The sequence below is a fragment of the Oncorhynchus gorbuscha genome, linkage group LG21, assembly GCF_021184085.1.
Source record: "Oncorhynchus gorbuscha isolate QuinsamMale2020 ecotype Even-year linkage group LG21, OgorEven_v1.0, whole genome shotgun sequence".
Classification (NCBI taxonomy): domain Eukaryota; kingdom Metazoa; phylum Chordata; class Actinopteri; order Salmoniformes; family Salmonidae; genus Oncorhynchus; species Oncorhynchus gorbuscha.
This window is the reverse complement of record NC_060193.1, coordinates 16305356-16322534: the sequence shown is the minus strand read 5'-3', so window position 1 is coordinate 16322534 and position 17179 is coordinate 16305356. Positions and strand designations below refer to the sequence as shown.

Below are 17179 nucleotides of genomic sequence, written 5' to 3'. Positions count from 1 at the left end.
AAATAACCAGAAGATGAAAACTACCATAAACAAATGAGTGAAACCAGTAGTACGAGACAGACACTCTCCTCTACCTTCTCCTTCCCTTTCCACAAACACATGAACTTTCTCTCTTTTGCTCTCAAACACGTATATGCACAAAGAGGATATGAAGCCATGTGCGAGATTTCATCTGAAGGGTTCATAGCTACCAACAGTGCCTGCAGAAAGTATATCCCTTGACTTAGTCCACATTTGTTGTGTTACAGCCCGAATTCAAAATTGACTAAATATATACATTTCCCCTCACCCATCTATCTACACACAATACCCCATAATGACAAAGTGAAAATGTTTTTAGAAATGTTTGCAAATTTATTGAAAATGAAGTACAAAAATGTAATTTACATAAGTATTCACACCCAGGTCAATACATTTTAGAATCATCTTTGGTAGTGATTACAGCTGTGAGTCTTTCTGGGTTAGTCTCTAAGAGCTTTGCACACCTGGAATGTACAATATTTGCACATTATTCTTTTAAAAATTCTTAAAGCTCTGTCAAGTTGGTTGTTGAGCAGTACTAGACAGCCATTTTGTAACTAGGCCACTAATTCAATGTCGTCTTGGTCCTTGTCCTGCTGAAAGGTAAATCCATATCCCAGTGTCTGGTGAAAAGCAGACTGAACTAAGTTTCCTCTATGATTTTGCCTGTGCAAAACATTCATCCTAATTTTTATTTTTATTAAATAAAAATACTCCCTAGTCCTTGCCAATGACATGCATACCCATAACGTGATGCAGCCACCGCCATGTTTGAAAATATGAAGAGTAGTGCTCAGTAATGTTTTGTGTTGGATTTGCCCCAAACATAAACTTTGTCCTGAATACAAATCGTTATTTGCAGTTTTAGTCAGGGGTTGTAACCGGTTCAGGGAACAGAACTGAAAAATAAACTACATTTTTTAAAGGAACAGAACCAGTCCGAGAACAAAAGTGATCTATACTGTTCTGGAACAGAAACGTTATTTTAAAAGTATGGGAACCGGTTAATGTTATTTTACGTTCCGAGCATGTTTTTCAGTCCCACAACAAACGCCTATGCAAAGCCCTCACTGTCACTCAGAAGTGCATTCCAGTGCCTACCAGCTGAAAATCTTTGCCAATGTGAGTGTGTAGACTATAGCCCCTCCCCCTCCCTACAAAGCATGCAAAGTCTACTGTAGCTACTGACATTACAGGCGTGATGCAGAAATTAGGGGGAGATTTTTTTTTATTAGAGAACAATTGATTAACTTTTTCAATGCTAGTTAAGGATAACAAAGTTATTGTGTTTCACAGTAGATGTATTAACTACCTAAAGGTAAGACGTGTTTTTATTTGAATTCTGGTGCCGCTCTGAACACACAAGTTTGTTAGCTAGCTAGCTTGTTAGTAACAATAGAACGTAAAATAAAAAGATTATGGTTCAGTTCAGAACAAAACGATTGTAAAATAATTTAGGTTCCAATGCCTGGTTTTACTTTAGTGCCTTGTTGCAAACAGGATTTTTTTTTAAATCAGTCATTAAACATTCTTAAAAAGTGACCATTGGCCTTGTGGTTAAATCCCTGTGCGGTTTCTTTCCACTCCGGCAACTGAGTTAGGAAGGACGCCTGTATCTTTGTATTTATTTTATTTAGCCTAGTGTAGTGACTGGGTGTATTGATACACCTAAAACACTTCAGCGAGCAGGCCTTTCTAATCAACCTGGCCCAGGCATCCTGGAAGGATATTGACTTCATTCCGTCAGTAGAAGACGACTGGTTATTCTTGAAAAGTGCTTTCCTCAATCTTAAATAAGCATGCCCCATTCAAAAAATGTAGAACCAGGAACAGATATAGCCCGTGGTTCACTCCAGACCTGACTGCCCTTGACCAGCAAAAACATCCTGTGGCGTACGGCATTAGCATCAAATAGCCCCCACGATATGCAACTTTTCAGGGAAGTTAGGAACCAATATACACAGGCAGTTAGGAAAACAAAGGCTAGCTTTTTTTAAACTGAAATTTGCATCCTGCAGAAAACTCCAAAAAGTTCTGGGACACTATAAAGTCCATGGAGAATAAGAGCACCTCCTCCCAGCTGCCCACTGCACTGAGGCTAGGAAACACTGTCACAACTGATAAATCCACAATTGAGAATTTCAATAAGCATTTCTCTACGGCTGGCCATGCTTTCCACCCGGCCTACCTAACACTGGTCAACAGCCCTCCACCCCCCACAGCAACTTACCCAAGTCTCACTTATTTCTCCTTCACCCAAATCCAGATAGCTGATGTTCTGAAAGAGCTGCAAAATCTGGACCCCTACAAAATCGACAGGGCTAGACAATCGGGACCCTCGCTTTCTAAAATTATCAGCCGAAATTGTTGCAACCCCTATTACTAGCCTGTTCAACCTCTTCCGTATCGTCTGAGATCCCCAAAGATTGGAAATCTGTCGCGGTCATCCCCCTCTTCAAAGGGGGAGACACTCTAGATCCAAACTGCTACAGACCTATATCTATCCTACCCTGCCTATCTAAGGTCTATGAAAGCCAAGTTAACAAACAGATCACCGACCATTTCGAATCCCACCGTACCTTCTCCGCTATGTAATATGGTTTTAGAGCTGGTCATGGGTGCATCTCAGCCACGCACAAGGTCCTAAATGATATCATAACCACCATCAAAAAGAGACAATTTTGTGCAGCTGTATTTATCGACCTGGCCAAGGCTTTCGACTCTGTCAATCACCACATTCTTATCGGCAGACAAAACAGCCTTAGTTTCTCAAATGACTGTCTCGCCTGGTTCACCAACTACTTCTCAGACAGAGTTCAGTGTGTCAAATCGGAGGGCCTGTTGTGCGGACCTCTGGCAGTCTCTATGGGGGTGCCACAGGGTTCAATTCTCGGGCCGACTCTCTTCTCTGTATACATCAATGATGTTGCTCTTGCTGCTGGTGATTTTTTGATCCACCGCAGACGACACCATTCTGTATACTTCTGGCCCTTCTTTGGACACTTAACTGACCTCCAGACGAGCTTCAATGCCATACAACTCTCCTTCCGTGGCCTCCAACTGCTCTTAAATGCAAGTATAACTAAATGTATGCATGCTCTTCAACCGATCGCTGCCCGCACTTGCCGGCCCGTCCAGCATCACTACTCTGGAAGGTTCTGACTTAGGTATTTGTAGTTGTCCACATATTCTAGGAGTCTGGTTAGACTGTAAACTCTCCTTCCAGACTCACATTAAGCATCTCCAATCCAAAATTAAATCTAGAATTGGCTTCCTATTTTGCAACAAAACCTCCTTCAATTGGGTTGTGCCGTGGTGGAGATCTTTGTGGGCTATATACTCGGCCTTGTCTCAGGATGGTAAGTTGGTGGTTGAAGAAATCCCTCTAGTGGTGTGGGGGCTGTGCTTTGGCAAAGTGGGTGGGGTTATATCCTTCCTGTTTGGCCCTGTCCGGGGGTGTCCTCGGATGGGGCCACAGTGTCTCCTGACCCCTCCTGTCTCAGCCTCCAGTATTTATGCTGCAGTAGTTTATGTGTCGGGGGGCTAGGGTCAGTTTGTTATATCTGGAGTCCAGTGTGAATTTAAGTGTGCTCTCTCTAATTCTCTTTCTTTCTCTCTCGGAGGACCTGAGCCCTAGGACCATGCCTCAGGACTATCTGACATGATGACTCCTTGCTGTCCCCAGTCCACCTGGTCGTGCTGCTGCTCCAGTTTCAACTGTTCTGACCTTATTATTATGGGACCATGCTGGTCATTTATGAACATTTGAACATCTTGGCCATGTTCTGTTATAATCTCCACCCGTCACAGCCAGAAGAGGACTGGCCACCCCACATAGCCTGGTTCCTCTCTAGGTTTCTTCCTAGGTTTTGGCCTTTCTAGGGAGTTTTTCCTAGTCACCGTGCTTCTACACCTGCATTGCTTGCTGTTTGGGGTTTTATGCTGGGTTTCTGTACAGCACTTTGAGATATCAGCTGATGTACGAAGGGCTATATAAATACATTTGATTTGAATCATGCTGCCAAACATACCCTCGTAAAACTGACTATCCTGCCGATCCTTGACTTTGGCGTTGTCATTTACAAAATAGCATCAAACACTCCAATACTCAACAAATTGGATGCAGTCTATCACAGTGCCATCCGTTTTGTCACCAAAGCCCATATACTCACCACCACTACGACCTGTATGCTCCTGTTGGCTGGCCCTCGCTTCATATTCGTCGCCAAACCCACTGGCTCCAGGTCATCTATAAGTATTTGCTAGGTAAACCCCGCCTTATCTCAGCTCACTGGTCACCATAGCAGCACCCACCTGTAGCACGAGCTCCAGCAGGAATATTCCACTTGTCACCCTAAAGAAAGATGACATTTTGACTGCTGTGCTGGCACCATCAAACCAAACAACCAACCAATGAAGCCCCTACCTTTTAGCACGGCTCCTGTTGCTAGGTGGTGGCACAGGCTAAATCAACCATCTGGAGTTTGGAAGTAAATCCCAACAGAGAGTACCAAGTTAACGTGGCACCAGGGTTCTAGAGATCAGATGAACCAGCACTCCAGAACCAAGTATATTCTATCTCCACAGTTCCAATATGTAATTCCTCTGTTCAGGGCCTGGATCAGGTAGTTCCAGTCGGTTCCACTACAGAACATTCCCACGTCTGCCTGACACAGCACACCAGGTGGGCCAGACAAGGGTCCACTTCCACCCCCAACACACAGTGCATATAAATAGCACGAGACACACAGAAAGGCAGCTTAACCTACAGGCACAATCCTGACAGATCCCGGCATTTACACTTCATGGATTGCCACTAGGCAAGTGCTGATTGGACATCAAGCTGCCAAACTGGTTCATGGGAATTTCTTTTTCACTCCCCTAGTCACTTCATCCAGTTCCTACACTATATATACAAAAGTATGTGGCACCCCTTCAAATTAGTGGATTTGGCTATTTCAGCCACACCCGTTGCTGACAGGTGTATAAAAGAAATTGAGCACACAGCCATGCAATCGCCTGTGATGGAAATGTTATACTCATGTGCTTCTCTTAGGACTAATTTATGTGTTCTATTCATGTGCTGTTCTAATGACCAATTTCTGTGTTAATGTAAGTGGCTGACTGAATCTTCACCATCAGTAGCTGCAATTTGGCAGTACGCCCAGACCTTGTTTTGAGAGCGAAAGATTTCTCAGTTTCAGGGTCTCAGCTTAGAGAGAAGAAGCCTTGTGAGGCATTGTTACATGTTATGAACAAGTATTGGTCGGACACATGAATGAAACAAAACTAGAATAGCCATATATAAGGCAACTGCTGGGACTACCCAAGCAGAGCTCCTGACTGACATGTGTGCATTGAGTTGGTTGAAATCTCGCCAGTGCGCTGGCAATACACAATGATTCATTTAAGATTGTCTATGGAGTGTTGTGGAAATTCTTACACAGGGACACTGAAAGGCAAACATTGGCAGTAGAATGGCCCGTTCTGAAGTGCTCAGTGACTTTCAACGTGACACTGTTATAGGATGCCACCTTTCCAACAAAGCAGCTCTTCAAATTTCTGCCCTGCTAGAGCTACCCTGGTCAACTGTAAGTGCTGTTACTGTGAAGTGGAAACGTACAGGAGCAACAACGGCTCAGCCACGAAGTGGTAGGCCACACAAGCTCACAGAATGGGACCGCCGAGTGCTGGAGAGCATTAAAATCATCTGTCCTCATTTGCAACACTCACTACAGAGTTCCAAACTGCCTATGGAAGCAACGTCAGCACAAGTACTGTTCGTTGGGAGCTTCATGAAATGGGTTTCCATAGCCGAGCAGCTGCACATAAGCCTAAGATCACCATGCGCAATGCCAAGTGTCGGCTGGAGTGGTGTAAAGCTCGCCACCATTGGACTCTGGAGCACTAGAAACGCGTTCTCTGGAGTCTGACGGATGAATCTGGGTTTGGCGGACGCCAGGAGAATGCTACCTTCCCAAATGCAGTGTCAACTGTCAAGTTTGGTGGAAGACTAATAATGGTCTGGGGCTGTTTTTCATGGTTCGGGCTAGGCCCCTTAGTTCTATTAAAGGAAAATCTTGATGCTACAGCATACAATGACATTCTAGACTATTTTGAGCTTCCAACTTTGTAGCAACAGTTTGGGGAAGTTCCTTTCCTGTTTCAGCCTATGGTTTGTCAAGATGGGTGTCGAAGCCAACTGACATTTACTCCTGAGTTTCTGACCTGTTGCACCCTCTACAACCACTGTGATTATTATTATTTGACCCTGCTGGTCATCTATGAACATTTGAACATCTTGGCCATGCTCTGTTATAATCTCCACCCGGCACAGCCAGAAGAAGACTGGCCACCCCTCATAGCCTGGTTCCTCTCTAAGTTTCTTCCTAGGTTCTGGCCTTTCTAGGGAGTTTTTCCTAGCCACTGTGCTTCTACATCTGCATTGCTTGCCGTTTGGGGTTTTAGGCTGGGTTTCTGTACAGCACTTTGTGACATCAGCTGATCTAAGAAGGGCTTTATAAATTAATTTGATTGATGGAAGAACTTGACTGGTCTGAACAGAGCCCTGACCTCAACCCCATCAAAACACCTTTGGGATGAATTGCAACGCCGACTGAGACCCAGGCCTAATCGCCCAACATCTGTGCCCAACCTAACTAGTGTCTGTGGCTGAATGGAAGCAACTCCCCGCAACAATGTTCTCGTGGAAATCTTTCCCAGGAGAGTGGAGGCTGTTATAGCAGCAAAGGAGGGGACCAACTCCATATTAAAGCCCATTATTTAGGAATGAGATGACGAGCAGGTGTTCACATACTCATGTGGGCATGTGTATGAACACTGACTTGGGTAGCCTGTTACTTAGTAACATGTGGATACACCTACAGGCAGTAGCTTACACCAAGGTTCACTGAGAACGTTTGCAGACTTGGAGAATGGAGACCACTGATTGGGCAGAGATTACTGAGAGTGACCTTGTAACCCAACTCACACTCATTCCCTAGGGGGAAGGGAAACAGGACTTTATTAAATATGGTACTTAAAACATACATGGTTAAGTAGTTTTCTATAATTATCTTGTAACAAAGTACTGACCTTTGACCTGTGTAACTGCCAGTATGAAATGTCTGCCAGTGTTGAATGTTATGGTTAAAGTTAGACTCCAGACTGAGTCAAGGGATCACTGATAATATATCCGTGACACTATGTGATTCTGTAGCAGCTGATGTTGTGACATCTTACAAGCCTCTCGGCTGGTGTTTACAGAACATTAGGTGCGGTGTGATTAAGAAGAAGGGTATTCTCAGAGAAGGCCCGTTAGAATTTGTTTCGGCTTCTGCTCTGGAGGTGTCTCCCTGTTAAATAAACAAGATTGGATTCTGATTGATGTTATCAACAACAGCAGAGTGCGCTAGTTTGACATAACATTTCCTAGTTCGCTGGCTGTGAGGACTCCCAGAAAGAAGCAATGTAGCCTTAACATGCCCTGAGGCTCCAGCAATGTTGCATTAAAGCATTCAGACTCACTAACCTGGTTTCCCAAGCGTTTCAGCAGGCAGCAAAACAGGCGTTAGGCTACATCTTGGTATTCACACATTGTGCCGTATTGGCAGTAGCGTTAGTGCTGGTCCATTCTCTGGTTGTTCGGAAGTTCGGATGAATGACTTCTGAACTCTGTGAGGGAGCTTAATATGAGAAAAACTAGCCCTGTACTCAGCAATTTATAACTGCCTTCAGAGGCGCACGCACGCACACAAACATGTAAACACAGAAGGAACTCTGTCCTTGTACACACTGGTGAGAGACAGTGGATAAGGAGTATTGTGCAGCAGAGTAAAAATGTCAAGCACTGTGTGCCCCTAAGCACAACTTTAATTAGATTATTTTTTTAAATAACTAGTTTCGACTAGTATTACATCTAATCAGACTCAATCAACATAAACAAAAGACTGTCCATATTTTGGCTTTCCTTGACCTCTCCTTACATCCATGGTTTGATACAGTTGTTGCTCAATATACGATATGTGACTAGAATAGAATAGCGTTGTAAACAACAACCAATTTTCCAGGACATAGACATGTCTTATATTGTCAGAAAGCTTAAGTGATTGTTAATCTAACTGCTGTGTCCAATTTACAGTAGCTGTTACAGCGAGAGAGAAAAAGAACATGCTATCGTTTAAGGATAGTGCACAACAACAAAACACTTATCAAGGCAACTGGTTTGATACATTCACCTCTGTTGGTATATAATGTACTTACATTCAGTAACCTTCCACTGATTTGTCATCCTTAGGGTCCCAGAGATAAAATGTAGCATAGTTTTGTTTGACAAAATTAATTTTGATATCCTAACACACAAAACGCTGCTTAACCCGGTCAAGTTCGGTTTCTTTGCAATCCTCAGACACTCTAGAAGGCAACCGAACATGTTTCGTCATTCTACATTACGTATTGGCTACACAACATGTCAATTAGCCCATGAAGGTAAGCCATCATTACGCAACAATGAGACGAGCATGTTCACTTGATTGAGTGTGTCATGGTCCAATGACCACCTATCGTTTTGAAACATAGCTAACTTGATAGCCAATGAGCTGGCCTTTACAGAAGTATGTCAACGCCCTTTGTACAACAAACAACCATCATGCTAGAGCTGTGGGCAACAGTATTCATTCTCAAGGGGAAAGCAAACAGGACGCACAGTAGTTTACATTACACAGCTGTTCATTCTCTTCTACAAACTTTTCTCAAAACTGAACAAGTAAACGGATGATCTCTGCATGTGTATTTCCCACCATAAAGCATGGAGTAGGAGGTGTTATGGTGTGCTTTGCTGGTGACACGGTCTGTAATTTATTTAGAATTCAAGGCACACATAACCAGTATGGCTACCACAGCATTCTGCAGTGATACGCAATCCCATCTGGTTTGGGCTTAGTGAGACTGTCATTTGTTTTTCAACAGGACAATGACCCAACACACCTCCAGGCTGTGTAAGGGCTATTTTAACAAGGAGAATGATGAAATGCTGCATCAGACAAGCTGGCCTCTACAATCCCCAGACCTCAACCAAATTGAGATGGTTTGGGATGAGTTGGACCGCAGAGTGAAGGAAAAGAAGCCAACAAGTGCTCAGCATATGTGGGAACTCCTTCAAGAGTGTTGAAAAAGCAAACCAGGTGAAGCTGGTTGAGAGAATGCCAAGTGTGCAAAGCTGTCATCAAGGCAAAGGGTGGCTATTTGAAGAACCTCAAATAAACGAATTCAAATATATTAACACTTTTTTGGCTACAACATGTTTCCATGTGAAGTTGGCTGTCCAATGGTTTCAAAAACAATGATTGATAGGCAGCTTAAACTTTTTGAATTCAACCATTGTTTAGGTTCAAATACACATATAGATTTGTGAACAGCCATCCACATCAAGCACAATCCGTAAGGCGCAAATAGCTTAGTAGTTTTCATAACAAAATCGATAATCTGCCTTTTTGGATGCCGATTATGCCCGATTACATTGCAATGCACGAGGAGACTGCGTGGCAGGCTGACCACCTGTTATGCGAGTGCAGCATCAAAAGGACCTTGTGGCTGCAAGGAGCCAAGGTAAGTGCTAGCTAGCATTAAACTTATCTTATAAAAAACAATCAATCTTAACATAATCACTAGTTAACTACACATTGTTGATGATATTACTAGGTCAACTTGCTTGCCCTGCGTTGCATATAATCAATGTGATGCCTGTTAATTTATCATCGAATCACAGCCTACTTCAACTTCGCCAAACGGGTGACGATCTAAAAAATAAATAAAAACGCATTCACGAAAAAAAGCACAATCAAGGCACAAATGTACCTAACCATCAACATCAATGCCTTTCTTAAAATCAATACACAAGTATATATATATTTTTTTACTTGCATATTTAGTTAAGAAATTCATGTTAGCAGGCAATATAAACTAGGGAAATTGTGTCACTTCTCTTGCGTTCAGTGCAAGCAGAGTCAGGGAATATGCAGCAGTTTGGGTCACCTGACTCGTTGCAAACTGTGTGAAGACCATTTCTTCCTAACAAAGACCCTAATTAATTTGCCAGAATTGTACATAATTATGACATAACATTGAAAGTTCTGCAATGTAACAGCAATATTTAGACTTAGGGTTGCCACCCATTCTATAAAATACCGAACGGTTCTGTATTTCACTGAAAGAATAAACGTTTTGTTTTCAAAATGATAGTTTCCGGATTTGACCATATTGATGACCTACGGTTCGTATTTCTGTGTGTTTATTATAATTAAGTCTATGATTTGATATAGCAGTCTGACTGAGCGGTGGTAGGTAGCAGCAGGCTCATAAGCATTCATTCAAACAGCACTTCCCTGCATTTGCCAGCAGCTCTTAGCAATGCTTGATGCACAGCGCTGTTTAGGACTTCAACCCTATCAACTCCAGAGATTAGGCTGGCAATACTATAGTGCCTATAAGAAGATACAATAGTCAAAGGTATATGAAATACAAATGGTACATAGAGAAATAGTCACCGCATCATAATTCCTATAATAACTACAACCTAAAACTTTTTAACTGGGAATATTAAAGACTCATGTTAAAAAAGGAACCACCGGCTTTCATATGTTCTCGTGTTCTGAGTAAGGAACTTAAATGTTAGCTTTCTTACATGGCACATATTGCACTTTTACTTTCTTCTCCAACATTGTGTTTTTGCATTATTTAAACCAAATTGAACATGTTTCATTATTTATTTGAGACTAAATTGATTTGATTTATGGATTATATTCTGATAAAATAAGTGTTCATTCAGCATTATTATTATATATATATATATATATATATTTATATATAAAAAATAGTAATAAATTGGCCGATTGAATTGGTATCAGCTTTTCTTGGTCCTTCAATAAAATCGGTATCGGCGTTGAAAAATCCTAATCGTCGACCTCTAATACCTAGTCAGTTGTACAACTGAATGCCTTCAACTGAAATGTGTCTTCCACATTTAACCACGCTGTAATCTGATTACAATATTTTTGCTGGTAACGTTTTCTAATCCGTTACTCCCTAACCTTGACAGCTTCCCATTTCAATGTATGGCCTTTCTTTTGCATTTCAAAGATGATGCAACAAAAATCTAAATAGAAAACATTTTTTGTTTGTTTCATCTTTTACCAGATCTATTGTGTTATAGTCGCCTACATTAATTTCACATCTCCTCAAACTTCAAAGTGTTTCCTTTCAAATAGTATCAAGAATATGCATATCCTTGTTTCAGGTCCTGAGGTACAGGCAGTTAGATGTCATTTTAGGCAGAAATTGGGATGAAGGGTCCTTTCCAGAAGAGGTTTAATACAGGTAATCCATTTCTAATCCTTCTTTCAGACTCACATATTCAGTTCAGACGCACTTAAAATTGTCACACAAAAACCCTGAAATAGGTGAGGGAGCTTAGCTTTCGATTCAATTTCTTCTTTTTTTTTTACTTCAGATTGTGAATAGTAATTAGGGAAGCTTGCACTGTCACTGGAGCCAACTGTGACTTGTCATATTAAGGGAGTTTGTAACGGCGTTCTTCGTTTGTTGAAAGAGAGTCGGACCGAAATGCAGCGTGATGGTTACTCATGTCTTTAATGAAGAAAAACGGAACGATACATGAAATAACTGATAAATACAAAAACAACAAACGGAACAAGAAACCTATTACAGCCTATCTGGTGAACACTACACAGAGACAGGAACAATCACCCACGAAATACAAAGCGAAACCCAGGCTACCTAAATACGGTTCCCAATCAGAGACAACAAGAATCACCTGACTCTGATTGAGAACCGCCTCAGGCAGCCAAGCCTATACTAGACACACCCCTAATCAACCACAATCCCAATGCCTACAAAAAAAACAATACGACAATACAATAAACCCATGTCACACCCTGGCCTGAACAAATAATTAAAGAAAACACAAAATACTAAGACCAAGGCGTGACAGAGTTGAGGGAGTCGTTTCTCTGTGATTTGTCATATTGAACATATCAGATAGGAGGGAGCTGTTTCTCTGGGACTTGTCATATCAAACATCATATCAGATAGGAGGGAGCTGTTTCTCTGGGACTTGTCATATCAAACATCATATCAGATATGAGGGAGCTGTTTCTCTGGGACTTGTCATATCAAACATCATATCAGATATGAGGGAGCTGTTTCTCTGGGACTTGTCATATTAAACATATCAGATATGAGGGAGCTGTTTCTCTGGGACTTGTCATATCAAACATCATATCACAGATACATCAGGGAGTTGTTTCTCTGGGACTTGTCATATCAAACATCATATCAGATATGAGGGAGCTGTTTCTCTGGGACTTGTCATATCAAACATCATATCAGATATGAGGGAGCTGTTTCTCTGGGACTTGTCATATTAAACATATCAGATATGAGGGAGCTGTTTCTCTGGGACTTGTCATATCAAACATCATATCACAGATACATCAGGGAGTTGTTTCTCTGGGACTTGTCATATTAAACATATCAGATATGAGGGAGTTGTTTCTCTGGGACTTGTCATATCAAACATCATATCAGATATGAGGGAGTTGGTTCTCTTTTGATCAGCTACTAGAACCCAAACCTAGAGCAGCAGCAGGAAGCCAGTGTAACTACGGTAACAAGACATGACGCAGCAAATCAAGCATCGGGCCAGCAGGCAGCAACAGGAAACAAGCAGGAAAATGAAAACCTATTAAAGCAGCAAATAAGGACAAAAGCAGCACAATCATAAACACTGCAAAATGTAACGCCACAAGTCATGACCGCAAAGTAAACAGGAAGTGAAGCACAATGAATAGAGTAGTGAATGAGGTACCGCATGGATGGCGATAGCAGAGAAAGTATCAAAACAAAACAGGAATGGACAGTCTGGTTCCAGATCTGTTTCTTTGTACTATATTAGCCCAGTCCTATGGCCGTTGTCATGCAAAAACATGTTTGTTGATCTGGAACCAGGCTAATATGGACTGGGCTGTAAGCATAAAACAAAAACAAGATGGCAGGTAAGTTTGCAACCACCAATAGATGGTATGGAGATGAGACAGCAGGCAGGAGACATCTGATGGAGGATGGTTTGGGATCAGGTGGCATGGATGAATGGAGATGGTTGTATGTTGGGAGCTGAAACAGGGATGGGGGGGGTGAATCAACGGCACAGCAGCAGGCAGGGGCAGGAAAATATGTCACATCTCAGCTAGGGTAGTGAGCGACTCAACGGCCAAGGCAGCATTGAATGGGATCATCAGTGCAAATTGGGCAAGCCAGCCAGGACACGAAGTACAGTCACAACAACACAGCTCACAACACCCATCCATGGATGGACCCACAGCTTCCGGACCCTCTATCTGAACAAGTCAGCCCAGCCAGACCCTTTCTCCGTTGGGAACAGCAACCCAGCGCCATGGGCAGTTGTGGGGGTCTGATGGCGTAGTCAGCAGCAATTAGCAGTGGGCCTACCTGGTGAGGTGGTGTCTCCATCCAGAAGGTTGTCATCCTCGGAGGTGTGGAAGTCCATGACAACCCCTGTGCCATCCAGCAGCTCCTCGTCGCTGCTGGCGCTGGTGATACTGTTGTAGCCGCTCCTGTAGTAGCCGCTCCTGTTGAAGAGCTGCTCCGACTCCATTTAGCTACGCGCTACACACGCAGTGCCCTGGGTGGAGGGAACACACACACTCAGATCACAGGGTAGGGCACTGTGGCGATGCCGTTGTAGCTGTTCCTGTGTAGTGGCTCCTGTAGTAACACACACACACTCAGACAGACAAGGAAGTCCACGGGCTGGCTGATTAGGCAGTTGGAACCAGAGGGCCGAGTCTGGTAAAGGTTTTGGTTTCAGATTAGGTCTGACTCCGAACCTGGTGCCAACCTCAGTGCAGGGTTGTTTCTAGTAGTGACGGAAGGAGGAAGGAGCGGAGGTTATTAGAAGACATGTGTGAGCCGTCAGACCCAGACACTTCACTAAAGAGGAAGATGGATGAGGAAGAACAGCAGTAGCAGTAAACCCATATGCTGTACCTCTACTGTCAGTATGGAGGACTGATGATGGAGGGCCCTGGTTGTGAACATCCTAAAGCCCATGTATCTCGTTACCTCCATCTGTCTGTCCGAGTGTGTGCTAGATAGTAGTAACGAGTCTGTATGCCCTGCACGTTGTGCACGACACGTCTCTGAACTCTGTCGTTTTGTGTTTGTTCCTTTGTTTATATGGTCCCCACTCAGATGGAGATATCCATTCCTACTTGAAATATCTATACCTCTCCAGTCCATCAGTTATGTGGGGCATTTGTGCTGCATTCGTTTTGAGGATACACATGAATGCAAACAAAACATTTCTGTGTGGGAAGAACTAGCCAGGAGTGTGCAGTCCTATTTTTAGATTGGGGATTAGGATGAACAGAGTGACACACGTGAACAGGAGTGGATACATCCTGTCCACTGTACAGTGATGTGATGCTGGTTTAGAACAACACTCATAGAGCACAGTAACTTCACTATTGTGCCCCCTAGTGTTGGCAGGGGAAAACAACACCTTCCAGATCAGAAATCAAATAAAAATGTATTCATCACATGCTTCGTAAACAGCAGGTGTAGACGAACAGTGAAATGCTTACTTACGGGCCCTTACCAACAATGCAGAGAAAGAAAGGAGAAATAATAGAAAAGTAAAACACGTAAAAATAAGAGTAATAATAAGTACACAATGAGTAACGATAGATATTGTACATATACACTTGGAACCAGTACAGAGTCGAGGTACAGGGGTACTAGGTAAATATGTACATATAACTAGGAATAAAGTGACAGTTAATAAACAGTAGCAACAGCGTATGTGATGAGTTAGTAGAGAAACAGAGAGGAAGGGGAGATACACCAACATCTGAGCTAGATCATCAAAGATAGTAGCTATCCTATCTGACTGAATAACCAGGTTAATGATTATTCTAAACAATGGTTTCTGGTCTAATGCAGCAAGATGTGATCTTTTTTCACTAGCTACCCTATATGACTGTGAATACGCAGGTTAATGATTCGTCTAACAATGGTTTCTGGTCTTATCTAGCAAGACGTGATCTTTTTCCATGTGGTAAAACAAGCTAGGCCTATGAGTTGAAATGGAAGCAGGTTGAGCTAACGATATGTTTAAATTTAATCGAACTAGTGTATCATCATCCCAACCAGACCCAATGAACTAAATGAATCCAAAAGTGAACCATATGAAATCAAAAGGCATTTCATCTGTAGACGAGTCACCAAGTAACAGCCAGAGAGCCTGAGGGATAAAGTCAGGGTAGAGTCACTGGCTATAGGCGTAATCCTCTATTAAACGCATTGTTCTGATAACTTATTTTAGGCTGGCAGCTGTATCACTGACTCTTCTGGGGAGATTAGATGTAGTCTAGTATCCTCTCTCTTGAAACAGAAATTAAAATCTAATCCAATTTTATGTCACATGCTTTGTAAACAACAGGTGTGGACTAACAGTGAAATGCTTAATTACAGGCCCTTCCCAACAATGCAGAGTGAAAGAAAATAGAGCAATTTTAGAAACGTTTTAATTTTTAAGTAATAAATACACAATGAGTAATGATAACTTGGACATATACAGACGCAAGTCACACAAGTCACAAGCTCATTATGACAGGAAGAAAGAGTCAGAAGTTCTCCTAGGCCTGATCCAGATCATTTGCACTCATCAGCATTCAACAATGAAAGCAAAAGGACATGACAGCTTAACTGATGTCACTACAGCTTATGTTTCATTCAAGTATAAATCATCGCAAACGCAACTCTGTGAACACCACGTTGTGAGACACACATCTTGTCACATCAACAGGAAGAAACACACCAGAGAGCCTACATTTCACTAGCCTGGTCCCAAAACTTCATATACAGTCACCTACTATTTTCTATTGTCGTCATGCCAATACACCAACAGTCTGGACCACTAGGCTAACAACTCCCTCTCACCTTGAATGAAGAAATCAATTTGAGCTGGATCAAATCAAAGCATGAAATTAAATTCTGTTTGCTTTTAGAAGCTGGTTGAGAGAATGCCAAGTGTGCAAAGTTGTCAACGAGGCAAAGGGTGGCTACTTTGAAGAATCTAAAATATATTTTGATTTGTTTAAGACTTTTTTTGATTAATACAAGATTCCATATATGTTATGTAATAGTTTTGATGTCGTCACTACTATTTTACAATGTAGAAAATTGTAAAAACAAAGAAAAACCGTTGAATGAGTGTGTGTCCAGAATTTTGACTGGTACCGTATGACATATGTTAGTAATTTAAATCTTGTTACATTTTCACATGGAACTGTCTGTTCCTACCCAGTCTGGAGAGGTGCATGTTTCTTCCTCTCACCTTTTCACAAGGTTCAGGTAAAGTCGTGAACATTATTGGTCAATTTAACAAACTTCAGGCTTCATTATCAACAGAGGGAAATGTTTAGTTTACAACAGCCCAATAAGAGCCAATAGTGAAATTAACACTCCCAGGGGAGTCTCAGAACCAGCCTGACATGACAAACCAAACATGTATGAAATGATCAATCATAAATTGGCTAAGTATCTTTATAGACTTCAATCCAACAGATGTCAGGTACATGAAGTTGCTTACTGCACACTAAGGCTAAGCTTTTGATCTCGTATCAGAACAAATACAGCATTAGGTTAAAGTTGACAGGATGATGACTTTATAAACAGCTACTAAAATACAGTGATGGGGTCAAATCCATTTTAATTCCAGTCAATTCAGAAAACAAACCAAATGAAAAATATTTATTGAAAAGCTTTGAAGATAATTGGAATTTCAGTGTTCTTCCTGAATTGACTGGAATTTAAATGGAATTGCCCCTGTAACAGTATAACTTTAGACCGTCCCCTCGTCCCATACCCGGGTGTAAACCAGGGACCCTCTGCACACATCAACAACAGTCACCCACGAAGCATCGTTACCCATCGCTCCACAAAAGCAGAGCAAGGGGAACTACTACTTCAAGGTCTCAGAGCAAGTGACGTCACCGGTTGAAACACTATTTAGCGCGCACCACCGCTAACCAAGCTAGCGTTTCACATCCGTTACACCCCC

General features: G+C 42.2%; 1 protein-coding gene across 7 annotated transcripts in view; it reads right to left on the bottom strand.

The window, feature by feature from the left end:
• LOC124007766 (H(+)/Cl(-) exchange transporter 3-like) overlaps positions 1–17179 on the bottom strand; it is a 61390-nt gene that overhangs the window by 41832 nt on the left and 2379 nt on the right. For 2 of the 7 annotated variants that reach the window (XM_046318502.1, XM_046318504.1), the window contains exon 2: positions 13546–13738. The exons of 2 other annotated variants lie outside the window; for them this stretch is intronic. In XM_046318502.1, coding sequence (XP_046174458.1) covers positions 13546–13711 — 166 coding nt within the window. In that variant the 5' untranslated portion in view covers positions 13712–13738. Of the gene's footprint in view, positions 1–7552; positions 7679–8283; positions 8399–13545; positions 13739–17179 lie in introns of those variants that run through there. 3 more of the 7 variants (XM_046318506.1, XM_046318509.1, XM_046318510.1) reach the window with 3 other exon arrangements.